General features: G+C 40.6%; 2 protein-coding genes across 5 annotated transcripts in view; both read left to right on the top strand.

Moving 5' to 3' along the window:
• Positions 1-5,062, top strand: part of LOC118503422 (synaptotagmin-10) — a 34,915-nt gene extending 29,853 nt beyond the window's left edge. For all 3 annotated transcript variants that reach the window (XM_036036661.1, XM_036036660.1, XM_036036659.1), the window contains 2 exons: positions 1,172-1,408; positions 1,476-5,062. In XM_036036661.1, the coding sequence (XP_035892554.1) occupies positions 1,172-1,408; positions 1,476-1,760 (522 nt within the window). In that variant the 3' untranslated portion in view covers positions 1,761-5,062. The remainder of the gene's footprint in view (positions 1-1,171; positions 1,409-1,475) is intronic.
• A 5,528-nt stretch (positions 5,063-10,590) lies between these two features.
• LOC118503416 (reversion-inducing cysteine-rich protein with Kazal motifs) overlaps positions 10,591-25,216 on the top strand; it is a 46,944-nt gene continuing 32,318 nt past the window's right edge. Inside the window, exons 1-2 of one of the 2 annotated variants that reach the window (XM_036036651.1) lie at positions 10,591-10,791; positions 13,768-14,699. In XM_036036651.1, the coding sequence (XP_035892544.1) occupies positions 14,489-14,699 (211 nt within the window). In that variant the 5' untranslated portion in view covers positions 10,591-10,791; positions 13,768-14,488. Of the gene's footprint in view, positions 10,792-11,333; positions 11,596-13,767; positions 14,700-25,216 lie in introns of those variants that run through there. The other variant, XM_036036652.1, reaches the window with a different exon arrangement.

Raw genomic sequence — 25,216 nt, 5'->3', positions numbered from 1 at the left:
CAACAAAAGAACGTTTGGTGGAATGGTTCAAAAATACATTTACGTTAAAAAGGTTAAAAAGGTACGTTAAAGGAGGTGTCGGGGAGCACAGCGAGTTCGTTGGCTGGATCAGGTGACCTGTCGGAGATTGGGTGTCTACACGGATGGGAAGCTGCGGAAGCTTCGAATGACATATCTAGCCTGATTATACCCTTAGGTAACACTTCTTTTTAAATTTGTAAAGTTTTTCTGGTTATAAAACAAATGGCTTAAATTCTTAACACAATGAAGGATCTTCGCCATCATTCCATCTTAATTTGGGCCTACCACGCCTCCACTGTCCTTGTGGACGGCCTAAAAGGACTTTACGGGCTGGGTCGTCCGGTGTCATTCTCATGACGTGACCAGCCCACCGGAGCCTGGCGAGTCTAATGCGCTGTACGATAGTGAGATCATCGTACAGCTCGTAGAGCTCGTCGTAGTAGCGGCTCCTCCATTGTCCTTGTAATGTTGAATTGTAAAGGCATGCAATGTTATAATTAAAATTATTATCAATTTTTATCTTTGCAATGGTATTCATTTTTTTATCTCTTAAGCAATTTTTACTGTAACATTTTTATTAATGTTTTTTTTATTTAAAACGACAAACAATAAATTTTCATTAAGCCATAAACTTTCATTAAATTCATAAACTTTGCCCTTTTCATAATAAGCTGAATATAATGTTACTGAGTGTTAAAGGACCAGTTTTTATACTGAATATAAGTAGTTTTTATCATTTAGTTTAAAACAAAATTAAGTTTTTCATATAAAATCTTTCTTCTCGTTGTGACGCACAAGTCAAACTGAATTCACTACCGATTCATTTACAAGTAATTCATTCAATTCATGTGAATTTGAAACGTCCATCCTTGGCCATGGTTGAAAACATGTGAATTTCCGGTAAACTTCATCCAATTATACTGCGATATGATGTAGTGGGAAGTGTGCAAAGAAAAAAAACGAACGAATGTGTGTCGCTTATGCTTCTGACTAGCTTGACTAGTTCTCGGAAAAGAGATGTTTCAAAGCGGATACAGAACGTTGCTGACAATCTTTCACTCAATTCTCGGAATAAATTTTGCATCAATTCACTTCATTTGGCATTTTTGGTCTTTTATTTCCATCTCTTCCCATCTTTCAAACGTCCCAGCTATTGGACTACGATCGCTTTTCGCACGACGAAGTCATCGGTGAGATTCGCTTCCTGCTGAACACGCTCGACCTGTCCGGTTGTGAGCTTTGGGGGGATTTGATCGCCGTTCGCAAACCTTCCGAATCGTCGTCCGAGCTGCTGATCTCGCTCAGCTACCTACCCCAAGCGGAACGGCTCACGGTGGTTGTGATGAAGGCGAAGAACCTGTCCATCTCGCACGAACCCTTCGTGAAGGTGAGTACGCTCCACGTTCCCCTGTTCGAACGATTCTTACCGACGATGTCACTCTTTCTCTGTGCAGCTGTATCTGCTGGTTAACGATAAGCGCACGAAAAAGCGTAAAACCAGTGCGATCCGTGCGCTGGACCCAACCAATCCGATCTGGAACGAGGCGTTCACGTTTGAGCTGCCGTCGTCGCAGCTGCAGGACGCCGGTGTCGAGCTGTTCGTAACATCGAACGAAGGCGAAGGGCAGGATCTGGGCTGTGGGGTGGGTTTGCGCGAGGGTGGCAGCGGTACACAGCACTGGCAGGATCTGATGCAGAACAACCGTAAACCCATCGCCATGTGGCACGTTCTTCGATAAGAGGCCGGTGGCAACGTATGCGAAATTCACCAGGGAATTGATGAGAGGATGAAACGCTGCCCCGAGCGATGGGACACGAAGTGCAACGAAACGATGTATGACTCTCGAGACCGACCGAATGACATGAAGCAGGTCCATCCCATAAACCCCAAAGCAAAAGGTAACTAGCCGGCCAACAACAAGACCCTGTTAACAAAGTGGGATTTTTTTTGGAGAAAAAGGGCTTTTAATATGATAGTTTTGTTATTACGGATTCTATATTTCACTCGCTAAAGGGCGAACGTATAGGTCATGCAACAGGTGGGTAGAAGAGTCTTTGCCCTATTTAAGAAAAGGTTTTGTTTTTAGCTTAATTACATTTTTTTACTCAAAATAGCTTCCTTCATGAGCGATGTGGCGATCTTGGTATACTAACTTGGTAGCCTCCCAATATGCCTCTAGTGAGGTGATTTCTTCTCTACGAGTATGATTTAGAGGACTTTGAACAGTTAAGTCCGGATTCAAGTCTGGGTAAAACTCATCAAACCAATGTAAATTGGTGTTCCCATCTTTTAAATGCCACCAAAGAAACAGAAGCGGAAGAAATCCGTTTTTATCCACCCCTTTTAAGTAACAAATGATGATTAGCTCAGAGGATTCCTATATCAAACAAAGTGAATCCTACCTTATCTATCAAATCCCATTCAAAGTTTTCTACGACTAGTCCGATATACGACCGAGCAATGACACCAGCCAAGGTATTTTGGACCTTGGATGCATTTTGAATTTTCTCTTTGATCAGATCGGCAGTTTGATCTGCTTCACCTGCTGCTCCACCTTGATACATACTAACAATCTGACAGCTGTCACATTTACCAACTAAAAGATTCAAATTGTATTAGCGCCATCTATGTGTCAGAATGAGTTAGGCTTATCTACCCACCGGTTGGAGTGATACGCCAGAAAGTATGCGATCTGCGCATCAGAACTAGATTGTTTAGGCTTTTGACGGAGCTACGAATATGTTTAATGAAATTAATCGTTCCAATGAATCAGTAATATTCTATTATTAGGTGGAATAGTCCAAAATCTCCTCCTTATATTTATTTCTATCATTTTTCCTCATGTGTACAGCAAAAAAAAATTAATTTCCGGTTATACGATCGAAATCTTTCCAGCCAAAGATGACAGATCGATACACTCAAATAAAAGTTAAGAAAAAAATTAGTCACATCTTGCTTCTGGTTAACCTGAAGAAAGCTGTATTTTAGAAAATGAAGGGAATAGTTGAGTTTCGGCGATATTTTTCAGCTCAGTTATCATACATCAAATTAAAGGTTTCACATACCAACTGCACCGCCCGCAGGCAGATTGTTGCATTTTTAATGTTTACCCTACAAAAGCAAAGCGTTTGCAAATTGAATTGAAGCCAAACTTTATTCCCACCCTCCCTCACATTGGTTTCCTTGACGGAACACGCGTTCAATTGAATGTGCATTGCAAAACACGCATAAGAAGAAAAACAAAAAACAAACACCGTTGTAAAATGTAGACTGATGCAAAGTATAACTTTATCGCTAGACGAGAGATGAGAGGAAAGAAACGAACAAACAGACAACAACAAAATGAAACAGAGTAAACCATATTTATTCAGCTCAAACCACATAAACTAGAGTGAAAAACAACAACCAAAAAAAAAAGTGGAAAACAAACACACAAAAAAACCGCACAAACGATGTAAATTATATTACTTAAACTTTAAACAACAGCTCACACCATATTGAGATAAAAAAAAACATTCGCTTTGCCTCTACTGGGTACAGGTACAAAACAAAAACACACAACACCTATCGAACGAAAATGGAGCTTAAATGGAGGGCGTAGTAGCGAAGAAAAGCTTAACAATGTTACTAAGAGAAAGGCAATGCGAAAGCATATATTTATGTACAATATTTTAAAACAAATAACCAAAAAATGACTAAAAGAAAAGAAGAAGAGAAAAAAACACTTTAAACAAAAATTATTATAAAAAATATAAAATCAAAAAACCAAAAAAAAGGAAAACCAACAAAAAACAACACAAACGCTTCAACTACAAAGTTATAGATGTTTTATATGCCGTACTGAAACGAGTTTAAAGACTTGAGATCAAAAAGAAAAAAACAAAGAACAAATTAATTACTAAAGTGTAACAGTTGGTTGGCGACTGATGAGGGAAGGACTAGAATGATGATGGAGGGAGGCAAACAGACAAAACCGAGCAAGAAAACTTAATGTGTCCTATACTATACTCTACAGATGGTGGCGTAAATTTGTACGTATTCGTATGATTATACAAAACAACAAAATGGCACTATTTATACGTATATTGGTAACGTTTATATACATTATTCATAATGGTATGATATGATCATATAACAAACAAAAAAACTAAAGTAGCTGCCCCGTTTTCGGTATCCGTATCAAATATGGAACCGGGTTGGAGGCCAGCAAACCGCAACATACATTCCCACCCTACAATATAGCATAGATACTAGATGGGGCTATATATACATATATTTTGGCCATGTTTCCTACTGCACTGCACAAACCAAACACACTACAATGAACATAACTAACGCAAATTATAAAACCGTCGTACGGGTTTTGTTGTACCCTAGGCGTAGAACGCTTCCAATGATTCGTATGCAAACTCAAGCCCCAACCACAATAGACACGAGCGAAAAAGGAGGTGACCTAAGGGATTTGAAAATGCTCATAGAACAGTGCTTGCCGTAATGTAACAAATCAATTAGCAGAAAGGTCGGCCAATTCGGTCGGTTCGTCTCATTCCATCATATCAGTAGCATTTCTGGCAACCCAAAGTTTTGCCCAGTGGAAGGTTTGCCCCCAAAACCGAGCAACCCTTTAATATGCTTATTGTTCGACGTCTATATTTACCGCCTCAGAGATTAACCTTAATCCAATGCAAAAAAAGTGTCAACAAAAGCTCTTACCAAAAAGTTTCCCGCCGCGGGAAAAAGTAATGTAATCCTTAAGCCTCGTAGTGTGTTCTTCTTTTTGTCGCAAACGTGTTACTTCCCTTAATGCTAAAAGGTTATTAACGTTTATGTTTCACACCTTACATCCTCAAATCTTATAACTACTGCACCTTTCTTGCTTTCTTCGCACTCAAATCAACCAAAACCCTATTGCGAACTGCTGAAGAGTGTACTACAGTCAGATACAGAAAACACACAGACACACACCCGAGTAAGGAAGAAGAAGCCGAAGGAAGAATATTGGATTTTCAATAAAAAAAAAATCGAAGAAACACACACAAACAACAACACGGCCCAGTGTCTCGATGATTCCGTTCCGAAGGGCGAGCAATGGGAAAGCTTCATCATAATGCAGGACGGACGGTCGCAGTCGCTATGGTTGCATCCTGGTAAGCCATGGCAGAGCCAGCATTTGACATTGAACGTTTGACATTTCCGCTACCCTTTTCCGTGAACCCATCATGAAGTGCATCAAGGACAACGTGCCTGCCAAAGGTGAGTGCTACTTAGACTAATTTACAGCCAAATGCCTCGTTCTCAACTTTCCGTTGCTCTAGAGCAGATGTGTCAAACTCTGCTCTGCTCCGATAATTTGAACTTGAGAAGAAAATTAACATGATTCAACAAATAACTTTTTTTAACTTATGTATTTGAAGTCAAGTTGCAATTCAGTACAATAATGTACTTAACAAATTTATCTGTTGCATTTCTCGCTTGAAATCTGACATTTTCTAAGATATGTGCTAAAGATAGCAGTATATTGCAGGCCTTCCGACTTCTCGATATTTTTCTTTCAATGCAGAATTATTCTAAAAATCTACTATTTCTATTTGCATATCGAGTGGAAGCTTTTCCACCTCGACGGAAAATGGGCCAAAAATGAAATAAAATAAATGTTCCATCTCTTGAAAATAAAGCAATCTGCTTTTAAACCCATCTTTCTTAGTCTATCAATTTTTGAAACTTACCTTTAACGTTCAATGTTGGCTTTTGATTCCTGCGCTGCGTTAGAAACTACATTAGCTCGTCATGTAGAATGTTGGATTCAAAAATTTCATATTAGTGATTAACTGATTTTTCCCCTTGAAGTTTCCAATTCAGATCGCTTAATTGATTTGTAGTATCTGTTAGAAATGCGAGTAACGATTTCAAGAACGATATTATTGCTGGTAAAATTGTTCAAAAACTTGTTGAGAACCTTATGGCACGATAACCAACGAAGCTCTGTGTAATACGGAATGGTTTCGAATTCAGTGTCAGATTTGTTTAAGGATCGGGACCTTATAAAATTCAAAATGTTGTAACAGTTTCCACCGGTTTGCAACTTACAAATCGAACGGTAAATGTCGTCACCAGTGGTAGTACCGTGCAGAGATATCAATTCCAGAAGCTCTACGGTTATCACCATATTCGCACTACATGCTCTAAAAGATACTGCTACCTGAGCAGTACCTCGTATATCGCTGTTTTCTTCTACCAATTCTGCAAACTCACTGACTCTGTCTACCACGGCGTTCCTTGATAGCAAAATTACGCGAAAATCATTAATTAGCTATTGTATAAGACAGTCCACAGCTTTGTAGCATACATTCTTTAATTATGTATCCATCACTGAATGGTGTTTTGCTTCTGTTACAGACTGATTGCTTTTTGCGCACTTACTTATTCCTAGCTTTTGGCTACGCAAGGTTGCTTTCAACCATTTGAGGGCAAAAGTCTGGCATAAGATCTCCCCCTCTCACGGGCACTCATTTTTGCAACTGAGTTACACAAAAGGGCTATCTTTTTCAGATTTTTTAGTAAAATTATTTATTTATGTATTATTTATAATTATTGTAAATAATTATTAAAACAGCTTAATTCACATTTTGCCTAACTTATACATAAAGTTAAGGTATCACAGCAGCGAGAAGTGAGTTCCATGAGTGGGGGGGATCTTATTTCAGACTTTAGCCGATTTGAGTTTTTCTTCTCTTATTGTCTCTATACATGAATCTTACAGCTTTCCGTGTTTCGTTGTATAATGCCGTTTTAAATTGTGTTCTTTCGCATCACTTATCACTGCTTTTCAAATCAGACAAGTTATTTTGCCGTTAAAGTCGCTGAAGATTTTTTTTATCCCCCGTTCTTCATGAAATGTTCTTCCTTCCGCAGCATTTTTGGGCTTTCGATTTGGTAAAGCCATTTTGTGAAAATGATTTAAAAGAAAAAATGTACCAAAAAATACAAAAAAAAACTTTTTTATATAATAAAATTTAAACTAAATACCTTATAAGTAAAAAAGAAACCAAGGCACTTGATAAATAATAACAAAATATCAAATAAAGCAAAGTGAAGGTATTTTTCAGCTATTATCCAGCATGATCACTCAATTTGAACTCACTATTGACAAGCTTGGACTAAAATCGAAGGCGTAAAAGTCTATTGTTCAATTCAAACCGTTATTTTCGTATCACAGGTACCACACAACTGATACCCATAACTGATTTGTAATACTTGGGTGAACGACTGACAGTCCGTCCGCAGGAACAAAGCAGGATTCCTTCAAAATCGAGCATGACGAGAATTTTGTTGCGATCTGCAATTTGGTCAGGCTAGCAAAATTGTTACCTTTCTTCTGGCGAAATGATTATTCTTCTCTAAAAAACTGAATGCACTCAGATTGATTGTAAAAAAATATTCGATTTTTCGGTAATCAATACTTTCAATGCAATATCTCAAAATATATGCGGTTTGACATGCCTGCCCTAGAATAGGATGCTTAACACGAGTGTCCCCGTTTTGTTTGTTTGACATTGTATGTGCTAAGCGTGACCTCAGGATATCCTACCATCCATCCAGAACTATTACACTTTCAATGGCACCCCAGTAATGGCGGTTTCGCCCATTATTCACATTTCCTGGCGTACTAATTAAGCTCGTGCGAATGTAATTAAGTGTGTGTGTGTTGCAAATCTGATACGTACGCGAGTGTGATGGAGCCCTTGACACGTGTCCTCTGTGCGAGTGTGTGATTGTGAGATTGGATGTGAAATGTATTAACCTAATTATGGTTCGTTTCCGGATGCACGTCTGTGGTGCGATGCCCAGAAGCTTATTATCACATTGAGAAAATGAGTAGCGAGCGTAGACCGTGTTGCAAAATTACATGCGACGTAAAAAAGGGATGTTTTTGTCCGTTAATGTGTGCGAGAGTAAGTTCTATTGTTGAGGCTTCAATGGGGGTTGGTTGGTTTCGGTTGTCTGGTAGAGCGGATGTAGTGTGGGTCTGGACTAAAACTGAACAAGCACAGAGACGGGAAAGGCTGCTGTGGAAAACGAAGGAACTCTTAGACCAAGGCCTGTTTTGCGCCAGACAGTCTGCCTTCTCATTTCCGAGCAGCGGTGTCTACTATTCTTCATTCTGTTGCTTAGCGTTGATCCTTAAATAAAAAGAGACTTAAATAAAAAAATGAAGAATTGAAAAGTTTTGTAGTTCATCTCCTGCACTAGAAGAGATACTAGGCGTCTCCATAACGGTAGCCATCTTCTAATCTTTCATTACCAACACAGCTTCAATTGCTCGATGCAAATTCTAAGACTTTATTTTACACCTAGTTTAAAATTCGGTTTATGGGGTGAGAATTGAAATGAAAATCGGATAGAAAGTCTTGCTCTTCTGGAAATTGATGTTAATATCATTCAGAGCGGCTACCGGCAACCCATCGGATAGTGCCGAAGTTGTAGATTTAGGTGCCACAATCTTCGCGCAGCAATGATGCAACTTTAAGGGCGCCGCAAGGGAGTAGCTCTAGTACACTCCTCTTCGCGATCTACCTAGACGACTCTCGGCGCGTACACTCTACCAGTAGCCATCGGACGCAAACGCTGTATCAGAGATTTTGAAGGGTTTCTTGATGATAAGTTGAGCTTCCATAGCCAGCTGGAGCACATCACCAGCAGCAAGCAACTAGCAAATGACGTTGGTTCTTAGTTCCGATTGGTAATTGAGTACGCATTCGTTGTGCTCTCCAAGCTCTGGTGCGCCTGAAGTCACTCCAGCAAAAAATTCACGAGGTTTGCTCTACGTTCGTGTAGGGCTCCCGGGCTATTATAACGAAAAGCTGTGCGCACATCGGCATGGCAACGCAGCGGCAGCGTATTTCTACACGCACAAGATCATAAGGAAATACTCGTCAGCTCTGGCGAGAGCGTACCGTGCAAAGAGGTTACTTGACAAAAAGTAACACCTTTTCCGTTTCAAAATTAATTAACAAACTACTTTTATCACGTCAAGTTATAAAATTGACTATTATGACAAAAAATCTAGCGGACAGATTAAAAGGACAATAAAGTTTTTGTACTTCACTTTCTTCGCTACGAGAGATATCAATGCCTATGGTAAAATTGCAGCCAGGAGTATTATATATTCCCGGCTGACTGTAACTCTGATCTAAATGTTATGTTAAATCAGACTATTTTTTCTAAAATATCGGGATGAAAAATATGAATAATTGCAAACGGTTTACCACTTTAAATGATTGTTAGAATGGACGATCTCTTGTGTGATGAGCAAACAGCACGATCGAAAAGCGTATAAATGTGTAAAATTAAAGTTTCATGTCCAGTGTCATGAACCACTATTAAGTACTGTACTTAGTATCACAACAAGCATAAGAGTACTGGTAATTTATCTTTAATGTAACCCGTGTGTTCAGTCAAGTAACAATCAAATTACTCTTTTCAAAGCATTTATAATAAATATGCTCCTTTCCCTCTTAATGTGCTCATAAATATGATGCATGTAAGAATACACTTTAATTATTTTTCAATTGATTTAAGATATCAGTACTAAACATCACCCCTAGTATAAGTGAATGGAAATGCAATTCTATGATAAAGTTTAGAATTATTCATTTTTTTTATTATTTAAAGGTTAGTAAATTTCATTTTTCTTACATTTTTTGGGATAAACTTAATCGACTACCTAATTTCTGGTAATATAATACATCAAAATACAACACTTCTAATTGAAAAAAACTCCTACCAATTTATTCAAAATACACAAAGTTCATCAGTTGCTGTTTTTTGACCGTCACTGTTGACGCGCGTTGCAAGAGAACATGTTTTGTCGCTTAGCAACCGTTTCGTTGCTCGAGAGCAAAATGCGTGCAAAGCAAACGAACGAACGAAAGAATAGAGGAATTAAATTACGAGAGAGTCGAATAGAGCTGAGAAAGAGATTAGAAAGCATCCAAAAGGTGAGAGAGGAATTGTGTTTATTCGTAACACCAGCCATGAACTGTAAAATGTAAACAAAACTGATAACACACATTTCTTTATGTGTATCAATGAGTAACTGAAGCAATAAGGAATGCCCGTCGCTCACGAATAATAAAACAGTAATTTGCTTTAATCCAGCAATTTAAGAAATATTTTAAACGAATTACACTGAAAAATATTTTAAAAGTACAAAACTAACCTAAACCTAATAAACTGAAAAAAAGCAATAAAATTACATTACCAGCGGTAATCAAGCGCATCAAGTGTCAGGGGAATAAATCGTCTTATCTGCTGTTAATCCGTCTTGCTTCCGTGGGTCCAAAGTGTAATGTTATCAGCAATACGAAAATGACATTAATAAAACCTTAATCTTCTTATAAAATTAAATATGTATTTACAAAAAAATCCGATTCCCATTTATTCCATCTGAATCGTATTGCGGGAGATGCTGCGAGATACATTTCTCTCAGACTCAACAGCTCTCCCGCTCGCTCTCTTTCGCTCTCTCTCCGTTTTGGTAGCTCTCTGTTGCGTAGCGAGGCCAACTCCTCATTTTGGAGCTGATCGAGCTGATCGCTGGTGCTCCAACACATCGTTAGTGTTAACTTCGCGGCGCACGATCGTGCAGCGGAAGGACTTTCAGTGCGTGGCGCTCACGACTGCGCTTTACCATTTCGGCCTGTCATTGAACGCGTGGCACTGACTGCAAATAGTTATTCAGCCTGCTAGTGATACGGCATACGAGTGAGGTTAGTTTACGTACCGCATCACTTCTTCTGCAACGGTAGTGTGTACCGATTGTGTGTGTGTACCGAAACATCAAACATGAACGCCGCGGACGGAAGGATTTGCATTCGAGTTGACAATTTCATGCACGTAGCAAACATTTGCAACACGAAAACAATGCTATCGAGTACTGCCCGTAATATATGATCGTCTAATACTGGTGACCAAAGGCAAGTCTGTGCGCTTTCTGTGAAAAAAAAGCTTGGCCGGGACGCCATTTGTGGCGCTGTAAACGATAACGATTGTTTTTAGTGCCGTTCGGCTGAGAAGCTGAGGAGTGGCCGAGCCTGCCGAACGTATGAAGTGTTTGACAAATAAACCAAGTTGCCGTCATGCGATCTTTACCCCGACGGGACGGTGTACATGTAAGACAGTGTGTGAAAAGCCGTGCCACCATCATCATACGAGATGCGACAGCAGTAATAATAATAATTTAAACGTACAATAATGGTGCGCCGGCGACGAGAATTGGGTATGGAACGCTGGTGTAACACTCTTGCTTAATTAATCAATTGAACGTACGACCAGACTGGTTAGGTTCGCTGGACGCGAGACGCCCGGGCGAAGCAGTTGGTTTGTTACTCGTTGGCTTCGTGGGGTGAGCTTCAGACAGAAGACACGGCCCAAAGTATCACAACGATTCCGGAAGCGAGTAGACACAGCCAAACAGTGTGTGGCTGAGTTTTGACACTCACCAAAGTGATCCATTTTCGGTGACAGATTGTCAAAGTGGTGCTGAATACTAATCGGTCGTTTCGGTTGCTCCGGTGAAACATTTGTTTGCCGATGGCCGCTCGGTTTTGCATTTGCTCAAAAGTGATTGTTACTTAACAGTCGGTTGAACTCGTATTTAAACCAGTTATTATGATTCAAAACAAAACAAAATTCATCACAACTATCAAGCATACATCTTTCGTGAAGAAGTGGTCCTTTTTTATCAATGATTCTGGAATGATGCTTAATTGGACGTGCTTATAAGTGGTATTGACAATATAATATAATACTTAAGCGTGTTATCAAGTGTCGAATCAATGGCTTTAGTAAAAGAAAAGTTTTGTTTATGCCTGTGAATTTAGTTAAGTGCAAATGAATACTTGTGTTGTAATAGTTCTCCCAACGAAAGGAGTCTTTGCGTCTTTATTTGCGGCACGTCTTCTTGCATGCATGTCTTCTTGCTTTAACAAACAAAATATACACAGAAAGTTATTCCAAAATTATTTTCGATTTCTTCAACTGGTCGATACTGAAAATTTGACTATTTTGCCCTGAAATGAACGTACCAACAAACGAAAGATGAATACAGGGTATCCCGGTGATTTTTGAATCTGCTCGTTCCAAGGTTTTTTGACACATTTCCAGCTGTTATTTTGTTCTCGTGCATTAACGAAGAAAAGGAAAGGTGCCATTCTAACACTGACACCAATCCATTCGGACCGGTCTTTTAAATGCTGAACTAATTGGCATCCAGGGCGATCCAGGTTATGCAGTGTTGTTATTGAACTTGAGGAAGCCAAATATGAAATAGCAAGACTTCCAAGGCAAGAAGGAGAACTAGAGGTGACCTATTAAAATGCCTAATCATATGAGCTCGTTAACCTCAAAACGCCATGGTAATTCTGAACCTACAACATTTACTTTTTTCATATTCGTCTACGATCCTTCAAGATCGTAAAAATTAATTTAAAGACCAAACAATTCGAAAATTCGATTGAATGTTAAATCAGAACTATTAGGATTGGCATATCTCCTAATTTAATATAATTGTTTGATTTCTTCTTCTTCTTCCTTGGCACTACAACCTCGAGAGGTCTCGGCCTACCATTTCTGGCTTTCTGTGACTTGTTTTTTACCCATAGCAAAGTAGTCAGCCCTGCGTACGGGGAGGCGGTCTGGATGTGATTTGAACCCCTGTCCTGCCGTGTGAAGACCACCTCTAGATTTGAATATATATTATAATTAATAATTAATAATAATTAATTATTATTATAATTTGAATTCCAACGAAATGACGAATAATACAACAATATCATAACAAAGGTTAAACCTTAACAGATAGGAGTAAATTGAGCAATCAGGGATTTAACTCAGAAATCCAAAATCTCTTGTGATGAAAATGGACTTCATACCTATCTTACAGTGTTTTTCAATTGATAATGTTAAAACAATGATTCTTTTTTGTAAGCTTGATATAAATAACGTTATCAGATGATATTGTAGTTGCAGCCGATGATATTGAACACCTGTCAGGTCGTGTATAATATTATTGGCAGCGATTATAATATCATCTGGTAGCCTCAAGATAACAGGTTATTAATTCGCCTGTCATTTGAAACTGTTCCCATGACAACTAGCTTTGTTCACCATTTCATCTAAGGAGCCTTCAAAAAAGATTGATGCTTTTAAAATATCTACTGAAAATACTGGGGTTTTTTGTTGTAGGTTTGCTAAATGTCCTTTCCTATAATCAACTAACGAAAAAAAGCGTTTAAAGAACAAGACTAAAGGGGTTTTTTACAGGGTATCTAGAAGTTTTGTACAGGCCCCAAAAAAGTTTGGTTTCATTCCGGGGTTTAGCGAAGATTTCTCAGACAGCTTTATAGTCCGACGATTTTTTACAGATTCTCTATAATGTTATAAAAAAAAAATATTAAAAAATAAAGTATAAAAAATTAATATAAAAATAAAATTTATATTTTATAGAAAAAAAATGTCTATACGCTTCCAGTGACAGAATAAATAATAATTCTCCCTAAATATTCCTTCAAAGTTATTGTATCGGAAAGCCATAAAAATACTCCGAGATGCCCTGCATAATCACAGCTCCAGGTTAAATAACCTTACCCAGAATCATTGCATGAAAAACACTTTGGTATAATTATAGTTAATAATTATATTAATTGTGACTTATTTAAACACCTTTACTACACCCTCTTCAACAGCAACAGCTAATTAAATCAAAAAAGCAAAGAACCAAAACTGTCCCTCGCCCGATAAAAAGGCAACTCTTCTACTACTCACAGTTTGGAAAGGGAGCGAGCTAAAGCTAAGACTCGCCAGAAGGTGTCGCCAGCTCACCATGCGGTAATTATAAACGCACCCATGCACAATCCCGAAAGTGCATGTGCAGGTTGCGTTACGCGATCAAATGAGTCGTATTTAAAGTGTGTGCTAAAAGTAGAGTTCAAGAAAGGCCCAAGAAGACACATCGCCGTGCGCCTTGTACCGGAGTGTACGTGCTGTGAAAGTGCATCCTGTGTGCCACGTGAAGTTGCAGCGCGGCAGGCTTCATTCGGATGGCTAGGGGAGAGTGTTTTTTGTTGCGGCAAAAGTAGTCGAAACGTGATTTTACGTGAATAAATATTCATGTCATGATGCTAGTGGCGAAGGAGGCAATGGCCAGGCGGATGATGGGGCGTTCCCCGTAGGTGTGTGTGTTTTGTCAAGTTATCGATAAACGTTGCGAAAAGCCGCGAGCGCGAGCTCAAATCGATTCGACATCCTTTTCCACTTGATTTTTGTTTGCCGTTTGGCCTTTGTTAGACATCCTGTTGCAGTGGTGCATTGTCAATAGTGTGTGTGTGTGTGTGTGTGAGCGTGTGTGTGGTGGTGATCTCATACGCGTCCTTCCTCCTCTGCACCATTCGGCTTCGGAGGGACGTGATGGCGCGCCCGATGTTAATATGCTGGCGTTATCGGTTGACCATTGTTTGCGGATTATTGCTGTTCCGGTGCGAGCCACTGAAGGCTTATGCTAATCAACATCCACCGCTATCAACGCCGGCGGCACATCTACTGCACGGGGAGGATGGGCCCGCCGGTCCGCTCATCACCACCGGAAACGGTGCCGAAACGAGTGGCTTCGAGGCGAGCGGTAAGAGGCTTTTTGATTTATTTTATTTTGTACTGTTGAATGTTGATTTCATGTTTGCTTTGTGCCAATTCTCTAGACAACGATCTTAGCAAATGTTGGGGATTTTTTTTGCATGGTTGGCGTTACGTTTTGTCCTACACTAAATGGTCTTATCTGCGAGGAGCTAAATCGCGTTCAAAAGTGTTAGATCAACAGAAGACATTTTTTTATCTTTTTAAGGCGTAACTCAGAGAAATTAAATGATTTTATTATGTTTAACTTAAGATGTCTGCTTATTTTGATTCATATTCTTGATCAATAGGTCATCCTATACCGATTTGTCCAGCAATGGTGGTGTGCCTTTATAGTTGAGGCTCTATACCATAATTTTACATAATTATTTTGTTTATAGCTGAAACCTACAGATAAACATAACCGATACATTGACGGACAATGGGGTAAGATCAATTCTTCTTCTTCTTTCTTGGCATAATGACCTCTTCGGTCATGTGTGCCATTTCTGGCTTACTAGACTTATTGATAGCACATATGTAGTTGGATAGTCAGTCCTCAGGGGGGAACGGCCCAGATGAAATTTGAACCCAGACGCAGGACGCCTTGTGAAGACCGGCGCTGCTGTCGCATCGACTATCTAAGTTATGGTACTTGGAACGATCCGGTGGCTGACACGGCTGACTACACTGGGGTTCAAATCCCATCCAGGACCGCCTCCCCGTACGCAGGGCTGACCAGAAGTGGCAGACTGAGACCTCTCGAGGTTATAGTGCCAAAAAAGAAGTAGATAAAAATTAATATTCTTCAAAGCAAAGTTGAACCAATCTAAAGAATTATAGTAAAAAGAAGGGAAACCAAGATGATAAAAATATTGTTTGATTTTTATTTTGGCCAAGAAAATTAAAGTCAATTTGGTGTAATTTGGCATCAAAATCTCATTACTACAGTTGTACAAAACAGGTGGCCTTATTCTATTGCTCATCACTGTAGAGGGAATGCATTATTTGGTATATTTGGCTGAATGATAGCGGTGCTGGTCTTTCACACAACAGATCTTGGTCCCATCAGAACCGTTCACTTGTTTTATGTTCTGACTGGCCGCTCCATAATCCAACAATACTCAAGCTAATTACTTAAAATTGCAGATATTTTCAACCAGATGTACATGATACAATTAGACATATACATACAAAAAAGCTTTTATAATCACAAACCACCAGCAAATAATCGAAAAGACGAATGAAGTGAAATGATTCAAAATCGCTATGATCAAACAAATTAACTAACTGCTCCGAGTAGCTAGCTTTAAAAATCAGTTTAAACCAAGTCAAAACCCTCAAAGATGGCAGGCCAAGACTTCTATAAGTTGTAGTTTCAAAAAAGAGTTAGCATATTTACTCACATCATATCATAATTGATCGCATATCGTTGCAGTTCGAATTATGTGTAAAAAGGGCGGTCTAAAGGGGCGCCGGTCTTCAAACTGCAAGACCGGGGTTCAAGTCTCATCTGGGTCGTTCCCCCATAGTGAGGACTGGCTTTTCAACTACATAGTATCATCGTAAGGCGATAGCATAGAGGTCGTAAGGCATAGCAGATAGGAAGAGAGAGAGAGAGAAAGTACTAAAAGGCGTTCAACACGAATAAACTACAAACCTACGGAATTGATTGAACCACAAATCAACGAGAGCAGATAATTTGTTAAGCTCATAGAAAATTCTTGACCATGGCAGATGTTTAGATCTTATTATTCAGTCTTTTCGATTTCCAAGTACTCCGCCAAACTCGCTCGATCGTAGCTAATACTGGTTTCTTGGAATAATTTATCCAACAGCACCATAAAACGCATTCGAATACTTAATAACAGTTTCGTCTGTTGCTATTGCGTTGCCAGGTTTTCTTATGCCATCATTTACCCTATTCAAAACATTTAGAGGACCATAAAAAACACGACCATTTAAAGTGTTAATGAGTCAATCGAGGTCAATGGAGTAATTTATTTTATCAATATAATCTGCCTAGCTATAAAACCTGACCTTTAGATTTAGACCAACGATGCATTGTTTCTATTTTGAACGTCTTTCGTGCAGATTATTGATGTTGGCAAAAGCTTTATCATTCGAGCTATTTAATTTACTCTACATCCACGCAGCAGGACAAACCCCCAATAACAGCGCAGGATGTTAAATACTTCCATCAAATAGCGCTGTAAAGCGATCACGATGAAAGCCACTCCATTCACTGTGTTGTTGGGCATAGCCAGAGCTAGCCCGCCTATCAAACAAATAGTGTCTTTCGTTCGGGATTTCTCTTTTGTGCTGTGCTCCCCACAATTAATCCCACACACGCATGCAAATTGATTGACATAAGGAAAGCCAAAATGGTGGTGGTTTGTCGTTATGCGCACGAAGAGATATTATTCAAATTAATATCAAAATTATGCACGGCATTAGATCAAACCCCTCAGGAACGAGTCATAGGGACATGATTGCTCTAAATAGCGCTAGTGCTTTCAATACTTTGTAGCTAAACAATTTACTTGCTTTCCATTAAAAAGCTTTAAAATATGGCACCACAAAACCCCTTTTACCTACTCGCTAGGTGGATCGCTCGGATCGAGGCGCTGAGCTGCCAGCAGCGCTGTTTGCGCTGCCTCATCAAATTTGCATAACACGCCGATTAGTGAAGCATTCCGTGCGATGGCCGTGCGTTCGCTTGACTGATCGAATGTCGTTTATTTATTTTCTTGTACAATATTTTATTTCTTATGGTGTCCAGTATGTTTTTTTGTCGCGTCATCAACAGCCAAAGACGCAGCAGAGTGCTGAGTGGTGGTGGTGTATTGTTTTTGTGCACCCCGAAATTGTACGATTTCTTTTGCGGCAGCCAAACGTTTGATGTGGGCCGCCGCTTCGTACGCTTTTTCTGCCTCTTCTTTTGCCTAGCACCATGAATGGACGTGCATGGTTTGAGCCCAAAAGTTGTAGAAATTAAATCACATCTGATTCGTTATTTTCGCGGTATTTGGTGACAATTTCATTAGAGAGATTTGTGTGATTGTATGCAAAATGAGTAAAATAAACAAAAGCTGTTCCAATAATCCAATCTAGCACAGAATAGGACAACACAAATTAGATAACATTTGTGGGGCTGACTGTCTTTATTCGGTGCGTTACAAGCGTGCGAATGTTTTTTTTTGATTGCATAGATGAAGGCGCTAATTAGTGTCAGCCGAGCCGAGCCAAACTGGCGGCCTAATTAATGTTTGCGTTCAATTTTATCGATTGACCATGATAATTTAGCTGCCCGTAGTATAATTAGACCACATGCATGAAGAAGGCTGTTGGGAGTAGAGGTTTTCGTGTGTGTTTGGGAGTATTTATGCGATGAGCTTATTTATTACATTAGCTAGTTGAGTTTGGAAAGTATGCAACATGTCCAGAACGCTCATCAAGCGCTCTTTTAACAGCAAAGATCAATAATATTGAGTAACATCATCTTACTTTAAAATACAGGGTTTCTCAGACCAGTTCAACATAAAACGCCAGTCCAACATCATATATGCAATTCAACGCCATTAACCCTTCTTAACACAGGAAAATAAAAACAATCAACTTCGTAAAGTCTTAACTCGACAATGGAAAATACCCAGTTGACGGAGCTGTCAGACAACATATGGTTCGATGTTATACTGTTTAATATTTAAACTTTAAAACAATAACTCGACGATTTGATATGATGATTTTGATTTTAAAACTTCAATTTACTTTTAAAGATAAGTCTGTTGAATATCTATTGGTTGTGTTAAGATATTTAAATGCTTTGTCTATTTCATTTTTGCACCACAATCTTGAAAGATCTCGGCATGTCATTCTATTTCTTTCTTCGCCTTTCCCGTGACTGTATAGTCACAGTATTTCGTACAGAGAGGCGATCTGAAAGGGATTCGATCAACGGTCTTGCCCAGTGATGGATCAACCTAGGAGTAGAAGGGGCGGCCGCTCTGGGTCTCATCGGTTAGGGGGGCCTTGTCAGCGAGGGAAATCCTGGTCGTCTTACTCAACTGCCATTCCACTCGGGACCTCCAAAGACCTTGATCCGCTGCTGGTCTTATCATGTGAAGATCTGCGCCGCAATCCCCTCGGCCACCGGACCACCCCAATTGTAGGAATCAAATGAAATGATAGAGGAACCAAGTATTAAAAACAGCATACATTGTGTCAAACAAACAAAAACTCCGTCAACAAGGCATTTTCCATTGTCGTGTTGGGATTTTACGGAGTTGAAAGTCTGTTTTCCCAAGATAAAAAGGGTTTCCGAGTTCGAATTGCATTTAGTGTTAAAGATATTTAACTGACCTGAGAAACCCTGTAAATAGATAAATAAAAACAAAGAAACTAAATCCAGACAAACTATAAAATCCCACGTCAAACAACAAGGAACAGTTCCAAAATGGAATAAAACCACTTCGTTAGAGCGTTAACCAACCTTTTAAGATACATTTTAAGCAGTACTACAGTCCGTTTCGATACCTAACAACCTTCCCTCGGTAAACACACAGCCCATTCATCTAATCCCGAACGTGCTACGATTATTTTCTGATTCGCGTATCGTTTGATGATATAAATTGAAAACTTATGTCACTTGTAACAGGGGATTATGTGTGTGTGTGCGTGTGCTGATGAGAAATAGATACAGCCCCTGAACTGGTTACACTGATTTAAATTTTCAATCCTTCCACTCTTCCACCGAAGATCAACGATTTCGAAGCGAAACGGATTCGGAATTTACATATACGGGGTTTCAGTTCAGTAAGCTAATTTCCGGCGATAATAACCCCTTGCGCTGGGAATATCGTTTGAATGTTTCAAACAATGTTCACACACCAACACCAAACGAGCGGACGGTCGCTTCGGTTGTTCGGTTCGGTTGGGGGAAAAAAGGGAGCTCATAAATTGGTCTAGTGACATTTTTAATGGGCCGATCGTTTTGCCTTGTGAAGCCGGTTAGCCGAAAGGTAGAAGATACATTTTATTATGATTATGCTAAACCACGACCATAAACAATATCGTTTAATATTATTCTTGACGTAGCTTTTTTATTATTCGTCGTCGTTCGTCGGCCGAACAGTGGGCCATTATCGAACTCGCTCATTTAACGATCGCGATCTTCGCGTGCTGTTTCGGGGTCCTATTTTAACTGCATCTTTTATGATCGCTAAAACGTGCCAATTTGCCTTGGTGATAGGGGTCGGGGGGGGGGGGGGGGGAACACCAACCTACCTCCACCACGACATGCACTCAAATCATGCATTCAGCGATTAAGCCAACAAACAGCCGAACGAATTGCAGGCTGCGAGAGGGAGGCCAGACGCAAATCGACCTGGCAAAGCCTCAGCAGCCCCGGCACCGAACAGGTTACATTAAGTTATCATTTATCTTAAACACCGGTCGATACACCGGGGCGCCGATCCGCGCACGCACATCTCGCGTTATGCAAATACTAAGATGACAGCCGATCGACAGCCACAAGGCCCTGGGCCAGGCAACGATCGCGACGGCCTACTAGGCGCGATTTACTAGGAAACGACCGAGCGGCGCTAATGTACTTATCAGCTCGTTGACAAATGAACGTGGAAGTAGTCGCCGCCGGTGATCCGCCCGCCGGTTGACTGTGATTAGGTTGTCGCTTGCAGGGGTTTAGGACTACGTTTAATGTCAGAACCGGATCGAACATGATGAATGTGCCGGCTAAATTATGAGCTTAAAGGCTTAATGATATTCTGTGCACGGCGCGGATTTGCATCGTTAGCTTAACAGCACCAGAGGAGGATCCGCTTACGAGTCTGCAACAGTAATTCCCCCCATCTTACAATCGCTCGCAATCGCGTTTCGTTGCAAAAGGCACCACTTTGCGCCTGGTTCGATACTATCCGCATGACACGTGCGAGTGAACAATAAATTAATAAAATATCGACCATTAGACCAAAGCAAAGCATAATTAATTGCACCCTAATCCGTTTCGAACCACAGCCAGTCAGTCAGTCAGTCACGCGATCCGTGCCGTCCACCAAGCAACAACCAACCAACCCAAGACCTGGTTGCCTTTCGGATCGATTCCGGCGGCACACCCCCCAGAGGGCTACCCTCGCCTTAGCATATTAATGGCCACCTTTTAGGTTTGAACATTTCTTTTGTTTTACTTTATGACCGACCGGTTTCCAGCCCATTGACACGCGCTCGCGCACCAGCCGAGGATGGTAAAGATGTGTTAGCATTAATAAGCCATTCATATGCCTGGCGATGATTCGCAACGCGCCAGGAATGCACATCAGTCGCATTGCGCTGTAATGATCGTTCGTTGGTGGAAGTTTCTCGACCGATGCAAAAGCCGGCCAGGGCGAAAAGGTTATCAGTGGTACAGTCGGGGTGCCGCACAGGAAACGTCAGCACATAGCAGTCGATGAGTGGCGTTTGGTTTGAGTTCGGTTGTAAGAGAGTATTTGAAGGAGCGGAAATCGGGTTTTGCTATATTCCAGGAAATCGAACTAACCGTGATTTTATTGGTGAGTGAGTTTAACAAATTTCACGAGCTCCAAGAATGATGAGCAATCGTTTTTCAATCGTTGAGTTAATCCAGTTGATGAACGATTTTTTTTCGTGAAATAGCTGAACTTTAACCGTGTCTTGAATATTGTTTTCTATATTTTAAACTCAGCCAAATAATTCTCAACCAGTTCTTAATATTGAGATCTTAAAATAAATAGTTCCTTCGCATTCTAGCGATCTATTGACATAGCGATTATATAGACAGAATGTGTATACGGCGAGATTTATACAATTTGCATGAAGTGAACAGACTATTCAATCTAAAAATTAAGGATTTCGTATGATATTTGTGGGTCATTTAAACTACCTAAGAGTAGCTCAGTAATAATGACTGAAGAACCTCATTGGAGTCTCTCTCTTCTTGGTCCCCCAAGGTCTCTTGACGCCTTTTAATAAGGTCATGCCTGCAATTTCTGGCTTATTAGACTTCATACGTCAGATAGTAGGATAGTTAGGTAGTTGGATGGTCAGTCCTCATTACGGAGGAACAATCAAGATGGGATGTGAACCCTGGTCTTACTGTGTGAAGACTGACGCCGTTGTCGCTTCCACCACCAGACCACTCTCCTTAATAGGTGTATTAAACAAATAATTGTAGGATCGAAGATGAGTGAACAGATCGTTGTGTTTTTAAATAAATATTCATTGGTCACGTTAAAAGATTGCCCAGTCCTCTGCTAAACGATCGATTTTGCTCTTCAATTAAGCCCTTCCTGCTGTGCGTACATTAATCATTTTTAACCCTAATGACTCTAGCTCCAATAGCCGTTGTTAAAGATAATTTTAAGATATAATTATTTACTTTAATTGAAATAATATTCATAATTATAGGCGATTAATCGTTAATGCTTCAGGCCCGGTCCTGATGGCTTAATGGCTTAAACAATTTCTTGATGCACCGCATTTTCCACGCTGATCATGGCTGCAGTTATCCGCGTGTTCAAAGGTAGCTCTGATATAAAAAATGATCTCCAGTAATCAGGAGGTACATCTACTAGTACTGTACACGGAATCTGTTTGGTGTTGCATTACGGATGATGGTTTAATTACGTTGATCGGAACTCTGACTTGTTTGTTGGTAGAGATCGTACTGGTTCTATTCTATATTCCCTACTATGACGTCTAAGATGAGGAGTCGGGATGTACGCTACTTTTCGGTTTTTTGGACCAGCGATGCCCTTGTTTCGATTTGCAAAGCTTCTTTTTTTATGGACGCTACAACCTTGACAGGTCGCGACATGTCGTTTCTGGCTTCCTGTGACATGGTTTTACTTGTAGCTGGTAGATTTGATCCCGACTCGCTATCGCCTCGGCCTTCAGACTGGAGCCGAAAAGCTTCTCTAGAATACTATTGTGGAGGGCTTGAGTGATCTTCACCCACTTGAAGCGTCAATTATTAGAAGATTATCAACATTCTGTGATCAATGTTTAAAGCAAGTATATAAACTTTAAGAAACCAAGGTAGTCCTACTCTCCCTGTTTTTAACGATTAGTTCAAAAATGCAGTGGCGAATTAACCTAGCAGCGGAAGGAGCGACCGCTCAGGGCCTCATCGGTTAGAGGGGCTTCGTTGACGAGGGAAATCCTGTTGTTTCCCTCTAATATCACAATTAGAGTGGCCTCAACTGCCATTCCGCTCAGGGTCTCCAACTATCTTGACTCACCACCGATTCGATGCATAGTCAAAGATTTTCAGCAAAACTATGAAATGAGCGGATTAAAATTAAAATCTAATCACAGTTGATTTATCTCCTAAGGTCTTGTGTAGAGGGCATTAGGGCCCAATTCGTTACGCCAAAGGAGAATAAAGAACCATAAACATAAGCTTAATATACATCTTCTCGGATCTTCTAAAGCTCAAGACACTAGCTAAAAGTTTGCGTGTTGGCCTGTTTCATTAAACCTTGCTCTACATCGAGTGTCAACAAACAAACGATTGATAGTAAATCGTTTACAAACACTCACAAGCTGTACTGTGCTCAGCAAGTCCCGACGACCAATCGTCAACATGAATGTCTACATGGACAGTTTGCATTTCATCGTACACCATCAAACCGCAAACATTTATTTCGCTCCATCATCACAAGCGCTCGATACTTCCCGGGGTGGGTTGGATTAATTTATGCGTTTGCTGCACGGCATCGCGTCCAACTGCGAGAAAGAACAAAACAAACCCGTTCACCGCGCAAAACGGCTCCAGCTGACAAGTGCTCCCGTGCGTCCAAATCCGGGGGCCGGCCAGGACCTGGCACCGAGCAGCAGCAGCAGCAGCAGCAACCTATTAGTCAAACAGGAAAATCTGGCTTTCAACACGATCGTCCGCAAAAAAAGGCGCTCCGACAGGACAACATGCGGCTTGAATGAGTCGCAAAAACATTCACAAGAACGGTGCTCACCTTTTGGCCTGCGAGCTGCTACCGGAATTCTGTAATATTTCTTAAAGTATTGATGTGCACTTGCGTTCCTTTTTTTTGTTCTCGTTCGGCTTCCTGAGCGCAACTTACTTTTACGGCTCTCGAACTCGATCAAATCGCTTAAATGTTGCTCCCCCTTGCCGAACAAGTTTATTTCCGCCCTGACACACCGTATGCATACGTGTGTGGGCTTACCTTTCGATTCGATTGCTTACCGCAATTCGATTCCGTTGCCGATTGAATGTCGGCTTAAGCACGCGGCGGCCTCGGCCGTCTTTGGACTGCTATGCCAGTGGTTGGTATTTTAAAGCGTCTGCCGAGTTAAATTGTTGCCTCATAAAATGTAATTTACCATTTTATCCGTGGGACTCCCGCCGTGTGCCGTCCGGTGCATCCGGTGCAACGCGTCAGCCCTGTTAATTGATTGAAGTGATATAAAAAAAAAACGGTACAGTCGCGAATCGGCTTTTATTCGCCTTATGGCTAAACTTTTGCCAACTGTCAGTGGTGGATAAAGCTTCCCCTTTCGCTGAAGCTTTAATTAAGCTGTCAAAGAAGAATGTGGACTCGCGCGGGTAATGCAAAAAAACGGCAACACGTTATTTAGGACAGACAGCAGGGTAGATTGGTTGGCTGTGTGCTGGGAGGCACTCGAGCGGTAGTGCTTGACGGCTAACGTAAACGAAAATAAGAAGTACTGTTTTGGGCAAATGGTTGAATCACGAGTCTTAAAGGAAAGGAGATGTGATGGGTGCTGTTGGTGCATTTGGAAGCTGTGGATAATTCAATAAAATTTAAAGACTTTGATATTCTCTGTAGTTGAACTCAGGCCCTAAACTTCAGTTCTTTACCTCTAGAACGAAGCTTGGTGCTGGTAAAGGTTCTATCTGGTTCTGTCTGGACCATCATCCCGTACGAAGGAATGAATGTGGATGATTTAAGTCTAGGATGCTAGAAATATCTAGGCAAGATCTAAAAGTTATAGCAGAAAAGATATAAATTCTTTATACTTACTTACTTATCCGGTGCTACAACCGCTTCGTGGTCAGCGCCGTCGTCTGCCATCAATCAATCATCACTCCATCTCAGTTTGGGCCTACCACGCCTCATCTGTCCGTATGGACGACCTAAAAGGACTTTACGGGCTGGGTCGTCCGGTATCCTTCTCATGACCAGCCCACCGGAGCCTGACGATTCTAATTTGCTGGCTCGATGATCCATGGTGAGTCCGTTGTATAGGTGCCATACATACGAGGCCTTTTGAGCATCTCCCTCTCCGACGCGGAACTGAAGAGGGCTTCGTCAGTTTTGGACATAGTCCATGTCTCAGAGGCGTATGTGAGTACTGGGACTATAAATGCTCTGTACAGTCCCAGCTTCGTCCGTCGCGACAAGAATTTAGAGTGGAGAAGATTCCTCAGGCTGTAGTATGACCGGTTCTTTATAGTGCCGTAGCAATGCAGTATGACCGGAAATTCTCCATCATCCTCACCAAAGTTAA

This window comes from Anopheles stephensi, chromosome 2 (genome assembly GCF_013141755.1).
Source record: "Anopheles stephensi strain Indian chromosome 2, UCI_ANSTEP_V1.0, whole genome shotgun sequence".
NCBI classification, from domain to species: Eukaryota; Metazoa; Arthropoda; class Insecta; order Diptera; family Culicidae; genus Anopheles; species Anopheles stephensi.
Note: the sequence above shows the minus strand (reverse complement) of the source record. Positions and strands in the feature narration are given on the sequence as shown.